Raw genomic sequence first — 25,158 nt, 5'->3', positions numbered from 1 at the left:
TCTGATAAAGTCTGACAAAGGTAATGACTACAATCAAAATACAGATATTTCCATTACCCCAAAAAGTCCTGCCTTACTTTTGCTGACCCATCCCTCCACCTGCGTTTTTTTCTTTTTTCTTTTTTTAAAAAATAACAGCTTTAACTTATACATGTTTGAGTACTTTCCCATTGAGACAAAGCTCAAAGCCACTCGAAGTGGCCACAATAGCTTTTCTTCCTTGCTAGGTGCCAGTTTTCATTCTGTTTCAATCAACAGCAGTCAGGAAACTACAAATCATGCTCTCCACTTGTCCAGCTTGAATTATGAAAACTCACACTGCAGGAAAAATGCCTATATAAATGGGATGGGAAAGGAGCAGTTTATAGAAGTACAAACTCTTAAATATAATGTCGGCAAAGAGGAAAAAAACTCATAAGCTCTGCAAATTTTAAGGGTACTTAAAAATCACTAGTCTTCGATAATGTAAAGGTTTATATGAAAACCAATGCATGTACATTACTGTATTGCTTAAACATCAAAGAATTTCTTAAAGCTCCTCAAATCAACTGAACATTTACATTTTCAGAAAAGAATTACAGAGCCCCTGTGACATGCCAGGGCTGGGGAAAGTTAAAGAATACTATCAGAACACAGCAAGTCAATGAAAAGGAGGGCATGAAACAGATTTTCAAATGCCCAACCATCTCATCTACCATTCAGTGTCAAATCCAAGGAAATGGTTCTGGAAGATGGAAGGAAAAGGAGGTTTAATCTCACCTGTCCAGGATGTACTGAAGGGTCTCTGCTATCCCAGCCTGCTCTTCCCCTATGAGGGACGGCTGGAAGATAATTTCTGGAGCTCGAATTCTTTCTGTCCCAACAAACAGCTGATGATAGGCTGCCAAGTTAAACACGGGCTTTAAAAACCCAAGGTTTAGAAGATATTTTTAGGCCACAGTGACAAACATTCTAGTTGCCAGTATTTCTTATTCCAACATAGCTTCTGTTCTTTGTTCCTGCCAGAATAACCTCTCCCTAACTCTCCTGATAGGATAATCCCATTTTCGGTCTTTCTCCCACCTCTGTATTACAAATACCTTCAACTTTGCATGATGAAATGGTTTCTGCATTACAGGGAAAGAGATATCAGAAGAAGAGCAGTGGAAAGGACCAGCACTGCAAGACCAAACCTCCAGCCAGCACCCTGCTCAGCAGCCCAGTCGCTACACAGCAGAGAAAGCGCTCTCCCCAGTGAGTCTCAGACTCAGGTCAGTCTGTCTGATTGCCATTTGCAATGACAGAAACTTAGGCCCAAATGGGGACTAAGCATAATTACACTGGCTTAAATATAAATGAAACCATTAAAGCTAGGCTTCAGGTCTAAAGTCCTCAATTACTTGCCAAAATATTTCTTCCAAGGGAGACTGTTTCCCACAGGTTCACAATCTTAGTGCTGGAACCTCAATCAATAAGAAAAGCCCTGACTTCAGATGTTTTAGTATTTGTACCCTAGCCCACCAACATTCTAGAAAATAAAACTGGATTTTGTTTGTTTGTTTGTTTGTTTGCAAAAATATTCCTAAAGAAGCAGACTAGACCAGACTAGTTGTTTTTATCAATGGTTTCAAAGCAGAAACATGGTGCAGGCTACAGGAACCCAACCTGGACAGTGGTGACTGGCTTCTCCACTTCAGGGGTTTCCTCTGAAAACAAGGGTTCAAAATCATTGATGCTTTCCACATCTTCCAGAGATGGCTCCAGCTGCTCTAGGTCAGGGGTCTAAGAACAGAAGAAACAGAACAAAACAGCACCTGTAATTTAAGAAGGCCTTCACTCTATCAGTTCACAGTCACGAACAAGAATTGGTGTTTTGTTCAATGTCCTCGAAGTTTGTGTAAAAATTATTAAAATTTTTCTAAACTATTAAAAAAAAAAAAGACTAAAAGCTCCCGAGGCAGCAGAGAGCTTTGCGACTCTGGCACCCAGCACAATGGGCTTCCCTCTTCAGCCACAGTGAACCTAAGTGGATTCAACTCACGCTGGCAGAACCCCCAACACCGGACTTAGGACATACTGTAATTTTGACCTGAACAAGAGAATCTGAGCAGGGGTAGTGTGGTTCTAGGTGACATCTCTAGCCATCTGTCATTCTGCCATGTGAAAGGCAGAGGAGTTTCACCTTCTGGACTCAAGGGGGAGAAGTTACAGGAAGAAATTCCATGGAAGAATGCTCTAACAATGACAGCTGTCGTAAAAAGGACTGTCTTACGAGAAGGTCTTGGGGAGGACGCAAGCTGACTCGGTACTATCCACCTGGCATGCTGAAGGGAGGTCCCTGCGTGGGGTACAAGCCCTCTGAGGTCAGCCTTACCCTTGGAAATCTATGAAGTGCACAAATTACCAATATAATTCAGAGCACTTAAGTACACTTCTCTAGAACATTGCCACATATATTGCCAATGTAAATTAGCATTCAAACTCACTTTTTTTAAAGGTGTTTTTTTGTTGTTTTTTGTTTTTTTTTAATTTTTAAAGAGACAGAGAGTGCACAGGAGCAGGGAGGCGCAGAGGGACAGAGAATCCCAAGCAGGCTCCATGGTGTGTAGAGCCTGATGCAGGGCTCAATCTCAGGACCCTGAGATTATGACCTGAGCCAAAATCAAGAGTTGAACACTCAGCCGACTGAGTCACTCAGGCATCCCTCAAACTCACTCTTAAGGGAATGCCCTTCAACACTCCTGCGGTGCACACCCACCAGAACAGTTACACGCATATATGGCTTATAGAATGAGGGATAATGTATCCTAAATTCTGTTCAATATAAAGAATTCTACCAAATTTAAGGAGAGGGTGAACCCTGGAAAGGACGGGGAACATTTCATCTGAGACTAGAGAACAGGAAGAGAAGAACTAGTTTGGAAGTAGGTAACTTAAGGAGAGAAGAAGGTAGGCTGGGAGGCAAGAATCCATGGACTTTGCTTTCAGGGAAGGAGGTGAGAGCCATCTGAATACTGCATCCAATTCAGGAGCAGAAAACCTGATACTTGCACAATCCTCCCTGTGGAGATGACTACTATGCTTCAGGTGTGAGGAAATGGGCTCCACAGAGGATCAACACTTGCCCAAGATCACGTCACACTACTAAGTGTTGGAAGCTTGGCCCAAGACAGATGGTTTAGCTCCAAAGTCTTGGACCTGCCTCAAGCTAAACTTCTAGACATCATGAGTCTGAGTGCAGCAGGACAACTGGGCTCTGCGAGTATGGAAAAGATCTGAGGTCACAGTGAACAGGAGAACAAAAGATTTTACAAGCAGCAGCAAGGCCAGCTGAGCGAAATGGCAGGCTTCTCTACCCCAGGACGGGCTGCGAAGCACATGAGAAGACACTCCCCTGGAGGTCTGCAGTCTAGTCTGGAAGACTCTGATCTCCCAGAAAGAAGCCACAACCCTGGGAATGCTTGGGCCTGTTCTAACTCAGCACTAAACTCAGGGGTCCCAAGAGAGGATCAGAAACAGATCGTGAAAGTTCTCCCTCATTTGGTGGCTCGTCATCCAGGGCAACTGGCAACCAGGAGCACTGTGGTGTTACAGAAAGAAGGGAGGCTTTGGGGTCACATCAGTCCAGCTCTCAATGGCAACCAAAGATTTATTTAATGTCACAATGGTATAGTCTGAGCATATTTCCTCCTCCTCCTAGGGCATACCCCTAGGGCAGTGGTGGGGTGACAAGTGAACACTTCTTCCTTCTTTCAACTAGGCACTCATTCTGGTCCCTTAACTGTTACAATACCAGGTTGGAGGCACACATATGTCACTTGTGTATTTAAAATAACTACAGGCAATACTTGTGGATCCTTTCTCCAAATAATGAGTAAAGGCTAGCCCTAGGCTCCAGAGTTACCTCCTACCTACTGCTCTACTCCCCACACCTCGGTCTGACTCATCTTCTATCCCAACCTCCACTCCTGACCTCTCCGACCTCCCAGGGATGACCTCCCTTGTGCATTCACAGCTTCCTCTACCCACCCAGGAGCCTGATCATAGCTGCCACCCTCCAATCCTACTCTACCGCTGTGCTGCTCCAACAGCCACTCTCAGATCCTAAAGGGTAGGATCCCACCCATAGGCTCATTCCTCTTCTGCTCTGAGGCAGGCTGTATTTTTCAAAAACCATGACAACGGTATCTTCCATCCTACATGCTCTTCCTCCAGGGGATTTTGACACTCCCCACAAAGGGATGGGGCTTATTTCCTCCCCTCAAATCTTAGCAGGGACCTGTGAGACTCCAACCATTAGAGCTGACACAAGTGGTATCATGTGACTTCCTATGTGAGGTCATAAAAGGCCACACAGCTCCCTTCACCTTGACCTCTGAAACACTGGCTCTCTGGCTACTCTCTCTTGGGGAGCTCCCTCCTAGAAGCCAGTTACCATGCTGAGAAGTCCAAGGCACATAGACAGACCCCACATGGGTGCTCAGGTCCAGCATTCTGCTAAGCATGGCCTTGGAGTCATCCCAACCCAGATGCCAGCTAAGTGAAAAGCCCTCCAGGGATCCCAGTCCCTAGCTGTTCAAGTCTTCCCAGATGAGGCCCCAAGTGTCACAGAGCAGAGATCCCTACTACACTCTGAATTCCTGACCCATCATATTTGGGAGCACAACACAATGGTCATCATTTTATGCTACTAAGTTTAGAGTAGTTTTTCAACACAGCAACAGATAAGTGAAATACACTTCTTGTGAGCAGGAGTGGAGAAAGCCCCAGGCTGCTGCTGGAGGGCCTGCCATCCTCTTCGGCTTCCTCGTGCATTCCCCAGAGCAGGTGTCTGCAAGCCCTCCCAGCACTTCTCCGCAGCCCCCACTTTTAGTCACCACTGGCAGTTCTTAGCAGATGGCCTCAGGTGCTTCAGAAAGCCCACTGCCTATTTATCCTGCACCCCACCTCTTTACCTTTCCTCCTGTCCTTCCACGCTCCAGTGTCATCACCCACTCTAGGCTGAGCCCACCACCCAAGCTCTTACGATGCTCCCAGTAACCCTGCTGCTCTTTCAGCTCTTCCTCGGTCTCTTACCCTGGCTTTTCCTCCACCCTCAGAATTCTAAGGAGTGGCCTTCCCCATGCAATACTAGGTCCTTCCACAGCAGGGTCCTGGCAAATTTCATCTTAAGTCCCACAGAGACTCTAAAGATAAGGCACTCAAACCAAAGGCATTACCTCCAGCCTCTGCCTTTCAGGATAGCCTCTGTGGGGCCTCCATGGGGCCTCTGTGGGGCCTCTGTGGGACCCTTGTGGGACCCTCATGGGACCAGAGTGAATCTGCACTTGGATGGCCTGGGTCTGAACCTCAGCTGCACTACCTGTAGCTGTGAAACCTTGGGCAAATTCCTTTACTTCCCTGAATCTCAGCCTCCTTCTCTGTCAAACAGATATATAATAGTACTCACAGAATTGTGAAAATTAATCAAGATAACACTTGCAGAAGTGCTCAGCACAGGGTCTGGCACATGTCACATGTTCTATTATCAGCAACTGCCACTCTGTCAACACATCCACTAAGTGGCACCAAAAGGGGATCCCTGGGTGGCGCAGCGGTTTGGCGCCTGCCTTTGGCTCAGGGCGCGATCCTGGAGACCCGGGATCGAATCCCACATCGGGCTCCCGGTGCATGGAGCCTGCTTCTCTCTCTGCCTGTGTCTCTGCCTCTCTCTCTCTCTCTCTCAATCTGTGTGTGACTATCGTAAATAAATAAAAAATTAAAAAAAAAAAAAAAGTGGCACCAAAAATCCTGGATGCTACCTCTGAAGTGTCTCCTCTACCTTCCACCCCCATGGCTGCTCTCCCACCCTTCCCACATCAGCTCTCTTCCGGATTACAACACATTTATACCTGCCTTCCCACCCCAAGCTTCACCCCTCCCATCATCCTAACTGTCACTAGTTACTTTCCTAACATAAAGTCTCCTTAGATTATTTCCTTGCTGGACATCCTTTGAAGGCTCTGTGTGAAGGCTGACTGATAAAGACCTTTGTAGGCTGGCCTCTGCCTCCCTTCCCTGCTTCATCTCCCACGCTGCACACTAAACCTACCATGCTCCCTGCATGCATCCTTCTTTGCATCTAAATGTCTCAATCTATGATGTCCTTCCCTTATTTGCTACCTATTGAAATCTACAATCTTTCAGGGCCCACCTCAAATATACCAATCCTTTCTCAAAACTTCATCTATATTCTCACACACATCTACCATCATACCAGATAAGCTTCATTACAGTCAGCTAAGTATAATACAATATCCTCATTTTTTCAGGTAAATGAAAGATGCAGAAAATGTATGTTAATCTATGTCACTAGTACCTAGCATACCATGCCTATTACTGTGTGTGTGGTGAGCCCCTGGGATATACCCTTTAATTTCCTTGGAACAGCAGATTATAAAATGTTCAAGTTTCAAAAGACTTCTTCAGCTATAGCAAAAACATCATCATCCACCTTCATCTAGCTATACTCAGAAGCATGCTACTTAAAGATCACTTCTCAGTTTCACTAGAAATGATAAAAAGATATTTTACTCATCCTAATTCATATGACTCACAGAGAAATAAAGCCAATGATTTCTTTTAAAGATTTTATTCATTTATTCATGAGAGACAGAGAGAGAGAGAGAGAAAGAGAGAGAGAGAGAGAGAGAGAGAGAAAGGCCGAGACACAGGCAGAGGGAGAAGCAGGCTCCATGCACGAGCCCGACGTGGGACTCAATCCCGGGTCTCCAGGATCATGCCATGGGCTGAAGGCGGTGCTAAACCACTGAGCCACCCAGGCTGCCCCAAAGCCAATGATTTCAAAGCAGACAATGGGCATGCTAGAGAGAACAGATTTCTCTACCACGGCTGGCTTCTCGCCTTCTAGGGTTTGCCAGAGTGTCCACATGTATTGTGTAGCATTCAGGAACACAAATAGCCATTCTTTTGGAACTGAACAGAATGACAGTTTGCCAAAGCACATGAGAGAAGATGCGGCATGGTTCCCTGGAATAGTCTTGATGGAGTGGCATAAGAACAAGCAGAGGCCAGCTCTGATCTTGGCTAATCAGGCAAGAGAACTTTATATATTAAGCTCATTGTATTCTCCAAAAAGTGATGGTGCTCTAAAACTATGCCCTGCCCCCAACGCCATTGCTGTACTTAGTGATGGAAAGCCAACATCCTCTAGTTTAAATACTTCATTAGGAATGCTGACAAGCCCACTCCTTTACAATATCCTCATCAGAATACTTGCAGAATAGCAAGTGTTGAAATGGACTGGTCTATGGGGAAAAAATGGATTTCAGAAAACACTTCAGTTAAAAATTTTGCTGGATTAATCCAATTTAGCCATTACTACTTGGATGGTATTTCAATATGAACTTTGATCCACATAAATCCATTCTCTCCATTCTAAACAAATTACATTGCCGGAAAACACCATAAATACGTTTTGAAAGGTAGAACTAGCCAGCCAGTGTCGTGGTCACATTTATCCCATGAAATTACTGTAACTGACCCTAATCACACTCACCCTCAATAAATGCTGACTGACCCTCATGCTTTGAGGACAGATCAACTCATTAAATTTGTTGTATACAGAGAAACTACTGAAAGTCCAAAATTTCAAAACCTCCCCAAGCCCAGAGAGATTTGAATATTATCCCCAGAGCACGGAAGGAAGTGGGGACTTAACAAGTACCTGCTAACTGCATGAAGGAGTGGCTGACTCACAGCCTGCAACAAATACAGAAAAATCCACAAAGAGAAGGAAAAACTAGCTCTCAACTGCTTACGAATCACATTTTATAGTTGTTTGGGGCTTTTCTTTTGAAATCTGAAATCCCGGGGTGCCTGGGTGGCTCAGATGACTGAGTAGACGTCTGCCTTTGGCTCAAGTCATGATGTCAGGATCCTGGGATCAAACCCCACATTGGGCTCCCTGCTCAGGAGAGTCTATTTCGCCCTCTCCCTCTACCCTTGCTTGCATTCTCTTTCTCAAAAAAAAAAAAAAAAAAAAAAAAAATCTGAAATTCCTCGCTTGCCAGTGGCTTATTGATACATCTTTGGTATAAAGATGCTGATGTCCTACTAGCACATTAAGCACGGTAAGAACTGAACAAGGGGGAATACACAACAAAGGCAACATGGGTCTGGACCCCAGTAAACAGCTGAGATCCAAAGCACAACAGGGAATCGGGGAAGCTGACCTGGGATACCACTCCAGAGTAAGACGGCAGTCATGGCCCCTCACCCACACTCTAGCCATCCTGGGAAGCTGTGTCCAGGAAGCTGGACTCGGGGTCTGCTCTGACATGCATGCCCTGGCTGGCTGTTGGCCTCAGGGAATCTCAGGTATTTGGAGAGCTGGAGATGGAGGCTGAGTGCAGCAAGTGTGTAAGTGAGCCTCCAGCTGAGAGTCAGAGCAAGCACAGGCTTCCTGCTGAGCCAAAGACACCTCTGAAGTCACTGGCAAGCAGCCACACCACGCCTAGCACCAAACTGGATTTTTCCATGGGACTGCTTCTTTCTAAATGTATAGGTTTTAGAATTTAAAGAAAGTTGATTTAAAAACAAAAACCTACCAAGCTAGAATGGTTAATCCTGGCCCAGAAATGTCACAAGTCAATGAACAAGTCCTTTGTCTTAGAACTCCAGAGCAGACAGATTTAGGACATGCACACACTTACTAACACTTTCTTCCAGTTCTAAAGCCAAGCAAGTCAACTCGTGTGTATGGGTGTGCAGCGCCCAGTGTGAGGGTGTGCATCACCTTGGGCCCTATCTCAGCCTGCCACTTGCCTTGATGCCATATCAACACTTATTAACACTCCACTGGCATGGAAACAAAAAGGAGAAGACAGAGAACACTGAAGAGCTTATTCAAACAGTTTTAGTCATGGCTAAATCAACGCATGGACATTTTATTAAGCACATCTACTAGGTGCTGTAAAAAATCCATCAACTATTATGAAGCATGACCCCTGTCCTTGGGGGGACTTCACGATGGAAAGAAAGTAAGTGAAACATCAACCACAATATATTTAAGAAAATATGAGGAAAAGTAGAAGGGAGTGTGTGACTAACCGCAAATAACCATTAGAAGAATGTTCAGATTCAAGATGGCACCACATGGCTGGTGCGTGAATGTTCTTTCTACTCTACATGCACAGATGCCCCTCCCAGGGGAGCCAGAAATCTACAGGGTGACTCACCCTTGGGTACAAACTTCAGTCAGCACAAGGTCAGTGCCTCTCTGCCCTGTCCATGTCCCCATGGACGGCACTCACCATGCTGCTTTCCAAGTCTGGTCATACCTCTTTGAGGTCAGCCTTCTCAAGATAGTCCTCCCTCCTGCCCTCAGGTTAAACGACCCTATGGGACCCTCCTCCCAAGGCCCCTGGTACCTCAGGCTTGCTGTCCACCACATCCACCTCAAGGGTGACTTCTGCTTGGAGGATTTTCTGCTTTGCCTGCTCCACTGCTGAGCTGAGTTTCTGTATGTAGGACTGCAGTTCTTCCGGGGAGTCCATGTTCAGCTCTACCAGAGCTTTGTGAAACTGATCCATCTGGCCATCCTCTAAAAGTTCCTAAAACCAGAGCAGCTGCAATTCATCTTCAAAGATGACAACACAATCACAAACAGGAAGGAAAAAGAAGTAGTTTGGAAGCTAAACAGAGGAAAACTACAGCAGGAAGGGCTCCCACAACTCCCCTAGCCTGCCCCTCCACAAAATCTCACCTCCCACCCACAGTTCACACACCACCCTCTTCCCTAGCTGTCTCTAGGCTGCATCGTATTACAGTCTCAGCACCATCTGAATAGGCAAAACTAATCTATGGTGACGGATGTCAGAAATGTATTGGCTAAGAAGGGATATGCAGGAGGTCTCTGGGATGCCAGTGCTCTGGATGGCAGATATACATTGTGTCTCACGTTGTGACAATCCATCAAGCTACACACTATAGATTTGTGGACGTGCGCTACACTTCAATTCAAAAGTTATAAGACAAAGCAGATTATAAGGCCAAAGTAAATCGGTGAAGACCAAGCCCACAACTCTCTCAGAGATACCTGCTGCTCTGTATGCAGCATGACTCCTCTGTGCTGAGGAGCTCCACACTGAGAACCCTCGAGTCCTCCTTGACCGCAAGGGGAACTCAGACAGTCACTGCATTTCTTGGCTGAGGAAGAAGATCTAGGAAGAAACCTTTCTGGGACCGCCTGTGCAAAGGCTGCAGCGCCCTCCTGGGATGCACACGCACCTGCACATAGAGCAGTCTGTCCAGCCGCTCCTGGTCCAGCTGCAGCTTCTCCTCCCGCCGGCGGGCATTGAGCTCCTGCAGGCGCCGCAGCTGCTGCTGCCGCCTCTCCTGCTTCTCCTCAGAGCTCAGAGTGCTGCCCAGGAGCTTGCTAGAGAACGGGAGCTGCATCTTGTGGACATTGTTTTCGTAATAATCAGGGCATCTCCATTTTTGCAGTTCTTTGGAGAAATAATTTTGGAAGTTATAAAATGGAAACACTATTAGCACAGAAATTAGAAAGTTAATACCAAGCTTTGAGATCCAGATAAGGTAGAGAAAGCACGGTCCACTCAAACTCTGACTCCACCCCGGTGACAAAACGCAGATATAACACCTGGACATGTGTAATGCCTACAGATCTGTTCTCAAAATATTGCTAACTAAGGTTTGCCAGACAGACCTGATAACAGAAAGAAACTTGGAACTTTAGGGATGAAGAAATAGCAATAGATATGATGAAAATCTCGGTCAACATGATAGACTAACCTCTTCTGGAGTTCTTTTAAAATATGTTTGACAATTCAAAGTAAAAAGCCCTAACAATGTCTGTTGGGTTTTCAACGTGTATAAATGTAATACGTAAGACAACCCAGGATAAAGGAGCCCCTGGGGTGCTAATATTGCCACCTTCCACTGAGATGGTAAAAAGAGACTCTCAAAACACTGCAAGGAGTCTGTTGACTATAACCTCAGGGCAACCACCAAAAAACTATACAAAAAGATACAGTAAAAACACAACAGATAAATTAAAATACCAATACGAAAACAAAATTTTTAATATTTAAATAACCCAAAAAAGGCAGTAGAAACAGGAACAAAGAGAATAACAGACAACAAATAATAAAATGGTAGAACTAAACCCAACATATGAATAATAAATTTTAAACTGTCTTACCAAACTAGTTAAAAGAGACTGACACCGTGATTTAAAAAACAAAACAAAACAAAACAACCAACTATTAAGAAACTCACTTTGAATATAATGATAAAAGTAGATTTAAAAGATGGAAAGACACTCCATGCAAGCACTCAGCAAAAAAAAGTTGGAGTGGCTGTATTAACGTCCAAGTAGACATCAAAGCCAAGAAAAATTACAAGGGGTAAAAAGGGATACTGTATAATGATAAAAGGTCAATTTGTCAAGATAGAATAAGAATCCTCAATATGTACCTAACAAAAGCGCTTTAGATACTTAAAAGCAAAAACTGACAGAAATGAAAGGAGAAATAAAAAATTTACAATTATCTCTTGAGACTTCAAAACTCTTTTAATAATCAACAGAGCTACAAGCACAGGAAAGGAACAGGGACATAGAAGAACTGAAGAGCATCATCAACCAGTGAACCTAAATGACATCACAGACTACTCTGCCCAACAGCAGAAGTCCATGATCTTTTCAAGTATAAATGGAACATTCACCAAAGGAGACCATGCACCAGGGTCATAAAGCAAACCTTCACAAACTCCACTGATACCAAGGTTTTTTGACATAATGAAATTTAACTATAAATAAGTCATGGAAATACTACAGGAGTTATCTCTAAATACTTGACCATAAAACACCTTACTTTAACTTTCAGCCTTCCACATCAATTATTTATTAAACTATCAAATTAGATTGAACCTTTAAAACCTAAATGTTTTATTTTAATTAAGTTTTAATTTTAATTCCAGTATAGTTAACATAGTTTCAGGCATACATTACAGCAATTCAACGATTCCGTACATCATCCAGTGCTCATTACAAGTATGCTCCTTAATTCCCATCACCTATTTCACCCATCCCCCCACCTTCCTGCATTTGATTTGAACAAATCATCCATTTGTTCTTGACAATTAAAAGTCTGTTTCTTCAAACAATCCAATCATGAAATGGGCAAAAGACATGAACAGAAATCTCACAGAGGAAGACATAGACATGGCCAACACGCACATGAGAAAATGCTCCGCATTACTTGCCATCAGGGAAATACAAATCAAAACCACAATGAGATACTACCTCACTCCAGTGAGAATGGGGAAAATTAACAAGGCAGGAAACCACAAATGTTGGAGAGGATGCGGAGAAAAGGGAACCCTCTCACACTGTTGGTGGGAATGTGAACTGGTGCAGCCACTCTGGAAAACTGTGTGGAGGTTCCTCACAGAGTTAAAAATAGACCTGCCCTACGACCCAGCAATTGCACTGCTGGGGATTTACCCCAAAGATACAGATGCAATGAAACGCCGGGACACCTGCACCCCGATGTTTCTAGCAGCAATGTCCACAATAGCCAAACTGTGGAAGGAGCCTTGGTGTCCATCGAAAGATGAATGGATAAAGATGTGGTCTATGTATACAATGGAATATTACTCAGCCATTAGAAATGACAAATACCCACCATTTGCTTCAACATGGATGGAACTGGAGGGTATTATGCTGAGTGAAGTAAGTCAATCGGAGAAGGACAAACATTATATGTTCTCATTCATTTGGGGGAATATAAATAATAGTGAAAGAGAATATAAAGGAAGGGAGAAGAAATGTGTGGGAAATATCAGAAAGGGAGACAGAACATAAAGACTCCTAACTCTGGGAAACGAACTACGGGTGGTGGAAGGGGAGAAGGGGGTGGTGGGGGTGAATGGGTGACGGGCACTGAGGGGGGCACTTGACAGGATGAGCACTGGGTGTTATTCTGTATGTTGGCAAACTGAACACCAATAAAAAATAAATTTATTATAAAAAAAAATCTGTTTCTTGGTTTGCCTTTTTTTTTCCTTTGTTCATTTGTTTCTTAAATTCCACGAGTGAAATCATGATTCGTCTTTTGCTGACTTATTTCACTTAGCATAGTACTCTAGCTCAATGCGCATCATTGCAAAACAACATGATCGACTCATTTTTACAGCTAATGATATTCTGGTGTGTGTGTGTGTGTGTGTGTGTGTGTGTTCCACCACTTCTTTACTCATTCATCTATCAATGGACACTTGGGCTGCTTCCATACTTTGGCTATTGTAAATAATGCTGCTATAAACATAGGGGTGCATATATCCCTCTGAATTTTGTTTTTGTATTCTTGGGGTAAATACCCAGTAATGGGATTACTGGATCACTGTGGTCCTATTTTTAACTTTTTGAGGAACCTACATACTGTTTTCCAGAGTGGCTGCACCAGTTTGCATTCCCACCAACAGTGTAAGAGGGTTCCTTTTTTTCCATACCCTGGCCACACTTGTTTCTTGTATCTTTGATTTTGGATGGTATCTCTTTTGATTTGCATTTTCTGATGGTAAGTGATGTTGAGCATCTTTTCACATGTCTCTTGACCATCTGTATGTCTTCTTTGGAGAAATGCTCATTTATGGATTATTTGTTTTATGAGTGTTGAGTTTAATCAGTTCTTTATATAATCTGGATACTAACCCTTCATTGGACATATCATTTGCAAATATTTTCTCCCATTCCATAGGTCGTCTTTTAAGTTTTGTTGTATCCATTCACTGTGTGGAAGCTTTTTATTTTGGTGTATTCTCAATAAAACACATTTCTAAATAATCAATGGTTCATAAAAATAAATATTGAGGGAAATTAGAAAATATCTGAACTCAATAAAAATTTTAAAATATCAAAATGTACAGAATGTAGATAAAGCAATGCTGAAAGGGAAATTTGCAGCATTAAATGCTTACACTAAAAAGAAGAATGGTCTCATAATAATCTGAACTTCTATCTTAAGAATCTAAAAAAAGAGGGCAAACTAAACCTAAACAAAGTAGAAGGAAGGAAATAATAAAAAGACATCAATGAGATTACCTAAATAGTCCTACTTCTATTAAAGACATTGAATCCATAGTTATAAGTCTTTATTTATTTTTTAAAAGATTTTATTTATTTGTTTATTTATGAGAGACACAGAGAGAGAGGCAGAGACACAGGCAGAGGGAGAAGCAGGCTTCTTGCAGGGAGCCCCATGTGGGACTCAATCCCCAAACCACAGGATCACAACCTGAGCCAAAGGCACTCAACCACTGAGCCACTCAGGCATCCCTATAGTTAAGTCTGTATAAAAAGAAATCTCCAGGCTCTAATGGTTCCACTGGAGCATTCTATCAAATATTAAAAATATATATATATCATCTATCTACACAATGTTTTCCAGAAAATAGAAGGCCGGGGTACCTGGGTGGCTCAGTTGGTTAAGTGTCCGACTCTTGGTTTCCACTCAGGTAATGATCTCAGGGTACTGAGACTGAGCCCTATGTTGGGCTCTGCACTGAGCACAGAGCCTCAAAATTCTCTCTCCCTTTCTTTCTTCCCCTTCTCCCCCAATTAATCAAAAAAAAACAAACAAACAAAAAAAAAAAACAGAAGAAGAAAAGGGAACACTTTCCATCTAATTTAATAAGACCAGCATCACCAGAATACCAAGACTAGTCAAAGACCATATAAGAAAACTATAGATCAACATCCTTCATGAATACATGAATATCGACATAAAATCCCACAAAATATTACCAACTCAAATAAAAAAACGTATAAAAATAATAATATACCTGAACAAGCGGGGTCTATCCCCCTACCCAATCAAGGCTAGTTCAAAATCCAAAAGCCATCATTAAAATCTCCCATAGGAGTAGTCCTAAAGCAGGAACACCACAGGATCATATCAATTGGTGCAAAAAGCACATTTCACAAAATTCAAAATCCATTCATGATAAAAATGCTCAGTAAAACTAGGAAGAGAAAAGAATTTCCTCAGTTAGATGAAGGGCATCTGCAAAAAACTTCACACTAATATCATATAGTTAATAGTAAAAGACCACATTCCTCCACTATGCCAAAAACAGGATCTGGGCATAAAACAGGGATGCTCACTATCACCACTCTTATTCAATATTGTGCTGGAAGTCCCAGCCAGTAAAATAAGGCAAGACAAAGCAAAAAAGCAAACAGATCAGAAAGGAAGAAATAAAACTGTCCCTTTTCATGGATGACATGTCTACATAGAAATTCCCAAGGAATCTACAAAAAAACAAAAATAAATTTAGCAAGGTCACAGGATATAAGGTCAACCCATAAAAATTAATTGCATTTCTATACATTAACAATGAGAAGTGGAAACAGAAATGAAACAAGCAAAGAAAGACTCAAGCATAAATCTAACGTACAGGATCCGTATGTCGAAAACTACAACATGCTGAAGAAAGAAATAAAAACCTAGGTAAATGGAAAGAGCTACTATGTTCATGGATTAGAAGATTCCACGTAGTATAAAATGTCACTTCTCCCCAGTTTAGATTTAATATTACATCTTGATTTAATATCATATCTGGTAAAATGTTGTTCATATCCAATCTAATACATATTTCATATACTTTCAATCAAAATTCCAACAGAATCTTTTTTGTACATATGAATAAACTAATCCTAACATCTATATGGAAAGGTAAAGGAGGTAAAATAGCCAAAAACCCTTTTCAAAAAGTTAACAGTTTACTGAACAGTTTAAGTAAACACCAAAAGGAAGAGGGGATAATAAAAAGCCAAAGAGTCATCCTGGGCACAATTTAAGGAACACCCTCAATGTAGCCAACATCTATAAGCCGCAGGCAAATGCCCTCTTCATTACCTTCCACATAATCTTCAGCAACGTAGCTGTGCTCATGCAGGATCTCCTCCATGCGGCTGAGTGTGATGGCTGCCAGGTGCCCAGGATACTTCAGCTGCAGGAGGCGCTGGAGGTAGCCAGCTGCTTGGCTTCCTCCCAGATTGATGCGTTTGCAGTTTTTAGCATCTAACCTACAATCAAGGAATGGAAAACAGTGCTGACGTTTTTGGCAACATGGAAGAAAGAACAGGGACCACTTGGTGGGGAGACTGAGAGAAGGGTAACAGTCCAGATGAACAAAGAAGAAACCAACCAGGTAAGGGAAGAGAAAACTTTACAGATGAAGGGACTCTAAAGTTCCCAGTCTCTTACTCAATGCAGGAATTCGTAGTTCACACCCAGACACATGGCATCTAACTTCCAGTACGAGTCTCAGAAGGAAACAAGGTTAGATGGAAAGATTGTGCACTCTGAATTCAGACCCTAATGTGACTTGTCAAGCATTTCTCAACCTGTGGGCCTTGTAGAATCAGCTGGGGAAAATGTTAAACATACTAATTCTCAGGACTCCTTTGCTTTGGGGCAGGCCCGGAAATATGCATTTTAACAAACTTCCCAGGTAAGTGCAGCAAAGGCTGGAGTTTAAGATCCCCTCCCCTAGATACTCCACTTTTACTGATGCATAAACATTAAGGAACCATGCACATACTGGCTTACTGTAAACTAAAAGGACCTGGTCCCCTTCACATGATATAAAGGGAAAGAGAACCAGAATAACATTTTTCTTAACATGAGAAAGAGGAGCAGAGCACTAGGGTCTTGAAGCATAATGAAATGCTGCCGCTATATCATGCTTCACCAGCAGATGCCAGCATAGAACAGGCTACGCTCCAATGTGCTCATTTCTTAGCTTTCAGGTAAAACACTTTTCTCTCAGTATGATATAAAAATAACAAGGTTATTTTTAATTTCTGCATATTTTGTTTACATAAAATAGAAAACTCTATACATCAGGAATGTTTGGTAATATGTAAAAGAAGTATTATCTTCATAAATTTTTGTAGAAACTTCAGAGAAAATACCACTTTAGTTCTAAATAAATTCAATATTTATTTTGACTTAAACATTCAGACTATAATCTTCTAGTTCACAAAGTGCCATCACCTACATAATTATTTCATCCTCAGGGTGAGGATGAAATTAGTTTCTAAGAAACCCTAAGAAATTAGTTTCTCCCAATTTTACATGTTAAGCAGCTATGTGAAGAGGGTAAATAACTTCACCCTCAGCAGGGCTGCAAATCCAGGCCTTCAAGGCCAAAACCAGGGCTCTACTTCCTACTTAAATGCCCTTTATGCACTGAGAAACCTCAGAGAGCACCATGCTGGCCTCGTCTCTTCTCTGAGCATAAAAGTCCAAACATAAAATGAAAACAGCTTTAAAAATGAAACTACCCTCACCTTTTATCCAACTTGGAAATGTTTTAATAAGTACCTGTATTACATGCCAGGCACTATACCTGGAAAAAAAAAGGTCTAAAAAAAAAGGTCTAAACAATCATGATTAAAAAGCTTTAAATAAAAAAATAACCTCTCAATAATAAGGTGACTCCAGAACATTTCAAAGACATTTTTATGGAGCACCTACTACCTGCAGGTACTATGTGAGCTATCTTGCCATAGTTCAAAATAGCAAAATTCTAGAATTGTGGATTTGGCCCTCGCAGACCATCTACTGCAACTTGGCCCAGGAGATCACAAGGATGGAAGGTGGATTGACTAAAGTCACATAGTCAAGTATGTCAGAGCCAAGCCCAGAGGCCGGTTCACAGTCCAATGCTTGTTCTTTCCACTCCACCTCTAAAGTGGGCCCCCAATAAATGTTTTCTGAATGTTTCTCAAAACAGCACTCAAATGCTGTCAAGGCTACTCACCTCCCTTCTAAGATGGGTAAAATATGTGTACACTGGTATCCAGATGAAATGATGAGCCCACTGGAAATCAAGTTCTTTGGCTTATTGTGGTAAAAGCTGAAGAGGCTGTCTATTCCATAGGCAACCTTAGGGATCCCATAGCACTCAAAAAGAAGCTCGGACATCATTTGTCGAGAATACAGTGGGTTGCACACAGCTTCTGTCAGAACTATGGGATGATCGACACAGCCCTACTTTGAAAGAAAAGAGAAAACAGACAAGTAACAAAAAACACTCTTTTCAAAGCACAAAAAGAAACCAAAGTCCTACTGTAAAGACTGGATTTGCTTTTTGGTCTTTAATCAAAAATCTGACCAGAAGCAACTGTAGAGTACTCACCTCATCTCTACTGGAAGTTGTTGTAGAAAATATGAAAGCAGGGTCAATTTAAGGTTGTTAAGTCAAACTCCCTCCAAGGTGTCAGCAAACCATGTCAGCTCTGTCTGCGACTTACCTTCAGAACCCAATGGCTTCACACCACATCCCCCTCCCCCAACTTCCTTCATGCTTAAGTCACCACCACCTCTCACTTGGGTTATGGCAACAGCCTCCTAACTGACCTCCTGGTTCTACCCCCTATGCCCCTTGCCAGTTTGTTCTGCATTTAGCAGCTACAATGATCCTTCTGGAACAAAAGCCACATCCCTGCCCCTGCTCAACACCCTGCCATGGCTCCTCATTTTACGCAAGTAAAAGCCAAACGTGATCTGCTCCCCCCACGCAGCTCTCTGACTTCCTCCTCCACTTACTATTCTCCTCTCACTCTGGCTGCTATCAGTTAGGACTGGGGCACATTCCTGCCTCGGGGCCTGCTCACTGGCTGTTCCCCGTCTGGAATGCCATTTGCTCTTTCACATGGCTGCTCCCTCAATCACCTCCTTGAATCCTTGCTCAAACAGCACCTTCTATCCTGACCCCCGGGGGGGGGGGGGGGGGGGTGGGGCGGGAAGTCATCCTCTCCTCTCCTCCTACCCTACCTGAAAATCTACTACCTAATTCTAGTTATTTGCCTTTTCATACTAGACTGTCTTTTTTCCATTCTAGCTCCAAAGCACAGAAAAAATGTGTCACATTCACGGATGTATTCCGAACGCCTAGAAAAGTGCCTGACACAGAGTGGGGTGCTCAAGGCCGAATGTGTGCTGCAAGGGAGGAGGAACGCTGTGTGCCCACTGCTGTACCCCAGGAGCCTGGCACACGGCGTGCACACGTTGGGCGCTTACGCCTTACTCGACTGACCAAATGAATGAGTGAATGAGCAAGTGAGAGCTCCTGTAGTGAGGACGACCCCAGAGAGCCCAGAGCGCGGAGCCGCGAGCCCCGCCCCCCCCCCCCCCCCCCCGCGTCACCTGCGAGGAGACACCCAGGTGCTGGAAGCTGTAGTCCAGCAGTAGCTCCTGCAGCTCCAGGTTGACCGGTACGTTGCGGTCGAAGGGCGAGCGCAGCATCCAACGCAGCGGCTCCAGGCTGCCCAGCGCGTTGCCCACCTGCGGGCCCGCCCCGCCCCGAGCCCCGCCCCGCCCGCGGGCGCACACAGCGCGGAACTGCAGGCGCGGCTCGGGACCCGGGTCCGGGCCGGGGCACGCCCAGCCAGCGCGGGCCTGGAACGACCCGTTGTCCAGCACGAGCGGCACCGGCAATGGCCCGTGTGCCCCCGGCCCGGCCTCGAGCACCGGGTCCGGCGCGGCGCGGGCGTCGCGGAACGGGAAGACGTTGGCCACCGCGCCGGCCGCCCCGGCCGCCGCCATCTTGGAGCGCGCACGCCGCCGTCCCCGCCCCCTTCCGCAGCGTCGCCCAGGCGGCGCCGAGCCCCGCCCCCCCGCAGCCCGGCCCGGAAGGCGCAGGGTCCCGCCCCGACGGCGAGGAGCGCCCGCCGAGCCGACTTTCGCTACGCCCGGCCAGCCTTGCGGTGACTCGCCGCCTGCGACCCAGACCGTGTGGGGATCGCTAGGCCCCGCCCACCTTGGTCTCGCAGTCCCGCCTCTGCTTGACCTCGCCCCGCCAGCCGGCCTGGCCACGCCCCTTCGCCGCAGCCGGGACGCCGGCCAGTAAGCCCCGCCCCGGAGCGTGACGCCACCGGGCCCCGCCCCGAAGCGTGACGCCACCGGGCCCCGCCCCCCCGGGCTCCGGGACGCCTTCTCGACCCGCCACAGCCCGTTTTCCCCGTAACTCGCCTTCACTCCTCCTCCCTCGCCTGCAGCCCGCGAAGCGGACTAGGGGAGCGATAGTGTTCAATTTCTTTTTATTTTTTTTTTAAGATTTATGTATTTATTCATGAAAGACACCGAGAGAGAGAGACAAGCAAAGACACAGGCAGAGGCAGAAGCAGGCTCCATGCAGGGAGCCCGACGTGGGGCTCGATCCCATCCCGGGGCTCGACCCCGGGGCTCCAGGATCACGCCCTGGGCCGAAGGCGGGCGCCAGTCCGCTGAGCCACCCGGGGATCCCCCTCGATTTCTGGCCCAGCAATCCTGCTACGCACTTTTTCACTTCGTGAAGCTTCATCGTACTGTCCACTTATGATTTGTGCACTTTCCTGTAATATTTTGTGATACAATAAAGCGTTTTCAGAGGTTTATTATTATTATTTATCGTTTATTAGCTCCCACAGACTGTGCCCTCCCACTGAGACCTCAAAGACTTAGGAAAAGAGGAGGTGGGTAGAGGGATTGGGTGACGGGCACTAAGAGGGCTTGTGATGAGATGAACACTGGGAGGGTGTCACACTCTATGGTGGCAAATTAAATTTAAATAAAATGTTTAAAAATTTGAAAAAAGGACTAATTGATCCTCAATATGTATAATCTCTCTTCCTTTTGGTGACCTGCCAAAAGGGGTGGTAACCTGCCCCCTCCCCACCCTGCAGGAGGTCATCTAGTATGACTATATGACTAAATTCTGGCCAATGGGCATGGGAGCGGAGGTAATGGGACACTCTCCCCCCCCCCCCCCCCAGCTCTAGCTCTAAAAGGATTGGGCGTTGTACTGTAAGTTGGCAAATCTAATTTAAATTTTTTAAAAAATGGAGACCACAAAATAAAGTCTACACAACGATGGATTATATATGTACAGGAATATATTTTTAACAGGTAATGTATTTATGAGGATGTTTTCTATTTCCGATATTCATGATTACAATTACAATTTTTGCAACTGTTCTCTACATTTCCCAAGTCAATGACCTTTAAACCATTGTCAGGCATCAATGTTTCACTTCTAAGGCATAATCATTTAACGGACAAAAAATTAATTAATTAGATTAAATACAATAGGGGCACCTGGGTGGCTCAGTGGTTGAGCATCTGCCTTTGGCTCAGGGTGTGATCCCCAGGGTCCTGGGATCGAGTTCCCTGGCACCCTCTGCATGGAGCCTGCTTCTCCCTCTGCCTATGTCTCTGCCTCTGTGTCTCTCATCAATAAATAAATAAAATCTAAAAAAAATAAATAAAAGGACTGAGCAAGCTCTCCCTTACTTAATTTCCCTCAGCTAGCAGTATACAAAGGTTTACAGCAGCTGCCTTGACTCTATGCTTCCAGTTCTGGAACACATTACTTTGAGAGGAAAAAAGCAAGTTAATTATAAAAGACGGCTCTGAATAAACATCTTAAGCAGGAGATGAGACCTTAAACCTTTCTCAAAATCTCTGTGAACACTTCTAGGCCAGACTGAAAACTAGCCAAGTGGCAAAATCAGATTAAGGGTGTTGCCTTCCAACACAAACCCATTATCTCATATCTGAAAGTACTCATCACTCATCCTTGAGCTGAGAAAGCAGGAATAAGCAGAAGACAGAGAATAGTAAATATATGTGAATGTAAGTTTAAGAACTACATCTCTACATACTAACATGGAAAAGTCTTCAAAATTTAGTTTTAAAAGAAATAAGTGAAGGCAGTACAATGTGTAATGGACTCCCTTTTTAAAAAGGGGGAGTAATAAATACATATGGTTTTGCTCATATTTTCATATAGATAGAAAGGAAACTAATATGAGTTTACTTGTAAAGAGTTGAGCCAAGGGTCGCCTGGGTGGCTCAGCGGTTGAGTGTCTGCCTTTGGCCCAGGGAGTGATCCTTGAGTCTCAGGATCAAGTCGCACATCGGGCTCTCTGCATGGAGCCTGCTTCTCCCTCTTCCTATGTCTCTGCCTCTCTCTCTGTGTGTCTCTCATGAATAAATAAAATAAAGTCTTTAAAAAAAAGAGTGGAGCCAAGGTGGGAGGATCAGGTGGAGGAAACTTTTTTACTGCACACCTTAAAACATTTTCAGCCATGTGAATGTATTACTTTTTCACACACACACACACACACACACACACACACAAAAGCACTATGTCTAAGAAAGGTAGCCTGGATTCTTGATCCCACTTCTTTGCTTCCATATAATAAGAGGATAATAATCCATACCATCTGCCATGTAACTTTAAAAGACCTCTCACCATAGTCATTGATCCTGGGCTTGGTCATGTGGCTTGCTTTTAGCCAATGATAACCAAATGTGACCTAAGCAGAGGTTTTTGTTGTTGCTTTTTTTTTTAAGATTTATTTATTTATTCATCACACACACACACACACACACACACACACAGAGGCAGAGACCGAAGCAGGCTCCATGCAGGGAGCCCGACGTGGGACTCGATCCCTGGTCTCCGGGATCAGGCCCTGGGCTGAAGGCAGCACTAAACCGCTGAGCCACCCGGGCTGCCCTGAGCAAAGGTTTTAAGTGTGCTTTGTGGTTTTAGGCTGGTCTCTTGCACTCCTGCTATTAGTCATGAGAAGAACATATTCTGAGTCTAAAGAGGATGGGAGACACCTGGAGCAGACCAGAACTCAAACAGTGGCCAGGAACCAAGTTCAGCTGACCTGCAACATAAAGTTGATCTGCCCTGTGGCCACATGAACAATAATACCAAAAATGTTTGTTCTTATAATCCATCAAAATTTTGGGTTGCCATGCAGCATCATCATAGGAGAACACTGACAGACACACTAGACCAATGGTGCCCAATAATACTTCCTGCCATGATGGAAATGTTCTGCAATGTCCAATGCATGAGACATGTGTGAGTGGTGCAAACGAGAAGCTGATTTTTTAATTTTATTTAATTTTAGTTTATAGTTAAATTTAAAAAGCCATGTGTAGCTAGTGGCTACTCTGTTGCACAACAAACACAGCACTGGTCAAAATCTATGGCTGTGGTTATTTGCCTACAGAAATGACTAGAAGAAAATAATCAGAAGCCTACTGTATTAATTTCTTACAGTTGGAATAATAAAACACCACTAACTAGAATGGCTGACACCAACAGAAATTTATTCTATCATACTTCTGGATGCCAGAAGTCCCAAATCAAGGTGTTCACAGAGCCATGCTCTCCCTGAAGATTCTAAAGGAAAAAATTTGTTCCATGTTTTTGTCTTATATTTTGATGTTGCTTGTAGTCATTGGCTTGTACGCACATCATTTCACTCTCTGTCTCCACTGTCACATGGCATTCTCCTTGTGTGTGAATCTCTTTTCCCCTTCTTAGAAGGATACCAGTCATATTGGATTAAGTGCCCATCCTACTTCAGTATGACCTTATCTTAATGAATTACATCTGTACACCCTGTTTCCATCCCACCCACAGAGTGTTGTTGGGAGCTGCTGGAAATATAAAGCTCTTCCACCTACCACCACCACCATCCCCCTACCCCTCGATCTTGGCCTTCAGCACTACTGGATCATCCTGCTGGGTGTTTCCGGCTAGAGGCCTCTCCTCTTCTGGCCCCTCCTGATCCCCACATCCTGGTAAGGATGGCACCCACTGTGCCTCACTGTGGGATCAATCACAGCTAGGCTCTTGAACAGACTCTGTCCAAATCTCTAGGAAGTAGAGCTCATCTCCCAAGCCCTACCTCACTGAGATTAGCATGAGGCAAGTGAAGTATTTGCTCAGAGAGTAAAATTTAAGAAGGTGCAAAAAAATTCAATAAGATATTTGATAAACTATTTTCAAAATCAAAATTCGAAACAGCTATAGCATTCAAAATAACATGAACAAAATAATAAAATTTGAAATCGAGATCCGATTGTTGCTGATATTTTCTTTTGCTTCTGACTCGATATGGTGAAGCGTAGACTACTATCGGTCCTGTGCTATCTGAATGTCATCATCATAACCGATCCTGAGTGCTTCAACAATAGGGAAATACACTAATGTCTGCAACTTGGAAAATGCATTTTATTTAATTGCTAGTGGATTGCTAGATGGACAGATGGATAGCTATGGGATAGATATTTCAGCATTGTAAAAATGGTAATTGTTTGGTATAGGTGGTGGGCATGTGGGCTGTCAGTGTAGAATTCTTTCACCTTTTCTGTATGCTTGAAAGTTCTCATAATGTTGAAAAGGAAAAAAATAAAAGCAGTGAGAACACCCAAGGCTGGCTTTCTGGGGTCCAACAAGCTCTCTATCCTGAATCCTTGGATGTCCATATCTGGGTTTTCCATCACCCCCTCACTGGCAGTGAGGACTAAGCCAGCTAGCTGGTCTGTCCCCTCTTTGATTGAAGGCCTCTCTCTGGCCCTTGACCTGAGAACCTTCATTCCCACCAACAGAAAGCCAAGGATCCTCTCAACTTCCTGACTTGTCCCTATAAGCCTGTTGGGCTCCCTCCTGAGTCCCTAAGGCAGGAACAGATCAGTCCCTGGGGTAAGACCTGTCATTTAATGAAGCATGTTCCACAACAGAGCATTCTTCTATATTTGAGGGAAAAAACTATCAAAACCTACTTTTAAAATATGGAGGACCTGAAAATAAAGCATAGAGATAAACAGTGATTATCAACTGCAGGGTGGGAGGTGATGGGTGGCAGGGAGGGAGGAAGCATTTAGAAATCTGATGTCTGCAGGAAAGAGTTTACCCAAATTCTAAAAGTGGAGAGCCTTCTTTGAGGGCAGGCAGCTTGGGCTTTCACCACTGGGGGACAAGGCAGGGCCATCTGGGGACCAGGTGGTGGCAACTCTTGGATTCCCCCAGGGGCAAGGGTCTTGGCTCCAGGCCAGGGTCTCAAAGTGTTGAGCCAGGTACACCAATGCGTGACTGACACAGATGCTGGAGGGGACCACTTTTCAGGATCTGCACAAAGAACTGATGAGTTACTGATGGGCACTGATGGGCACCCTGGGGGCCCCCACCCCCTCCTCAATTCGACCCCCTAAGGAATCTAGCTAGGCCTAACTGCTCCCTCAGACTCTGAAAGTGCCCTTACTGAAGACCCGAAGCAAGATTGGAATGCCTCCT

At 44.3% G+C, this 25,158-nt stretch overlaps 1 protein-coding gene across 1 annotated transcript in view; it reads right to left on the bottom strand.

The window, feature by feature from the left end:
• The window catches only part of ACTR5 (actin related protein 5), a 36,638-nt gene extending 17,016 nt beyond the window's left edge, over positions 1-19,622 (bottom strand). The window contains exons 1-7 of the mRNA XM_038572993.1: positions 19,224-19,622; positions 17,836-18,065; positions 15,924-16,093; positions 10,270-10,487; positions 9,411-9,593; positions 1,645-1,761; positions 760-899 (exon numbers count right to left, since the gene is read on the bottom strand). Of these exons, the coding sequence (XP_038428921.1) occupies positions 760-899; positions 1,645-1,761; positions 9,411-9,593; positions 10,270-10,487; positions 15,924-16,093; positions 17,836-18,065; positions 19,224-19,622 (1,457 nt within the window). The remainder of the gene's footprint in view (positions 1-759; positions 900-1,644; positions 1,762-9,410; positions 9,594-10,269; positions 10,488-15,923; positions 16,094-17,835; positions 18,066-19,223) is intronic.
• Positions 19,623-25,158: the final 5,536 nt, after the last annotated feature.

Source organism: Canis lupus, chromosome 24, assembly GCF_011100685.1.
Source record: "Canis lupus familiaris isolate Mischka breed German Shepherd chromosome 24, alternate assembly UU_Cfam_GSD_1.0, whole genome shotgun sequence".
Taxonomy (NCBI): Eukaryota; Metazoa; Chordata; class Mammalia; order Carnivora; family Canidae; genus Canis; species Canis lupus.
This window is presented reverse-complemented; position numbering and strand designations above follow the sequence as displayed.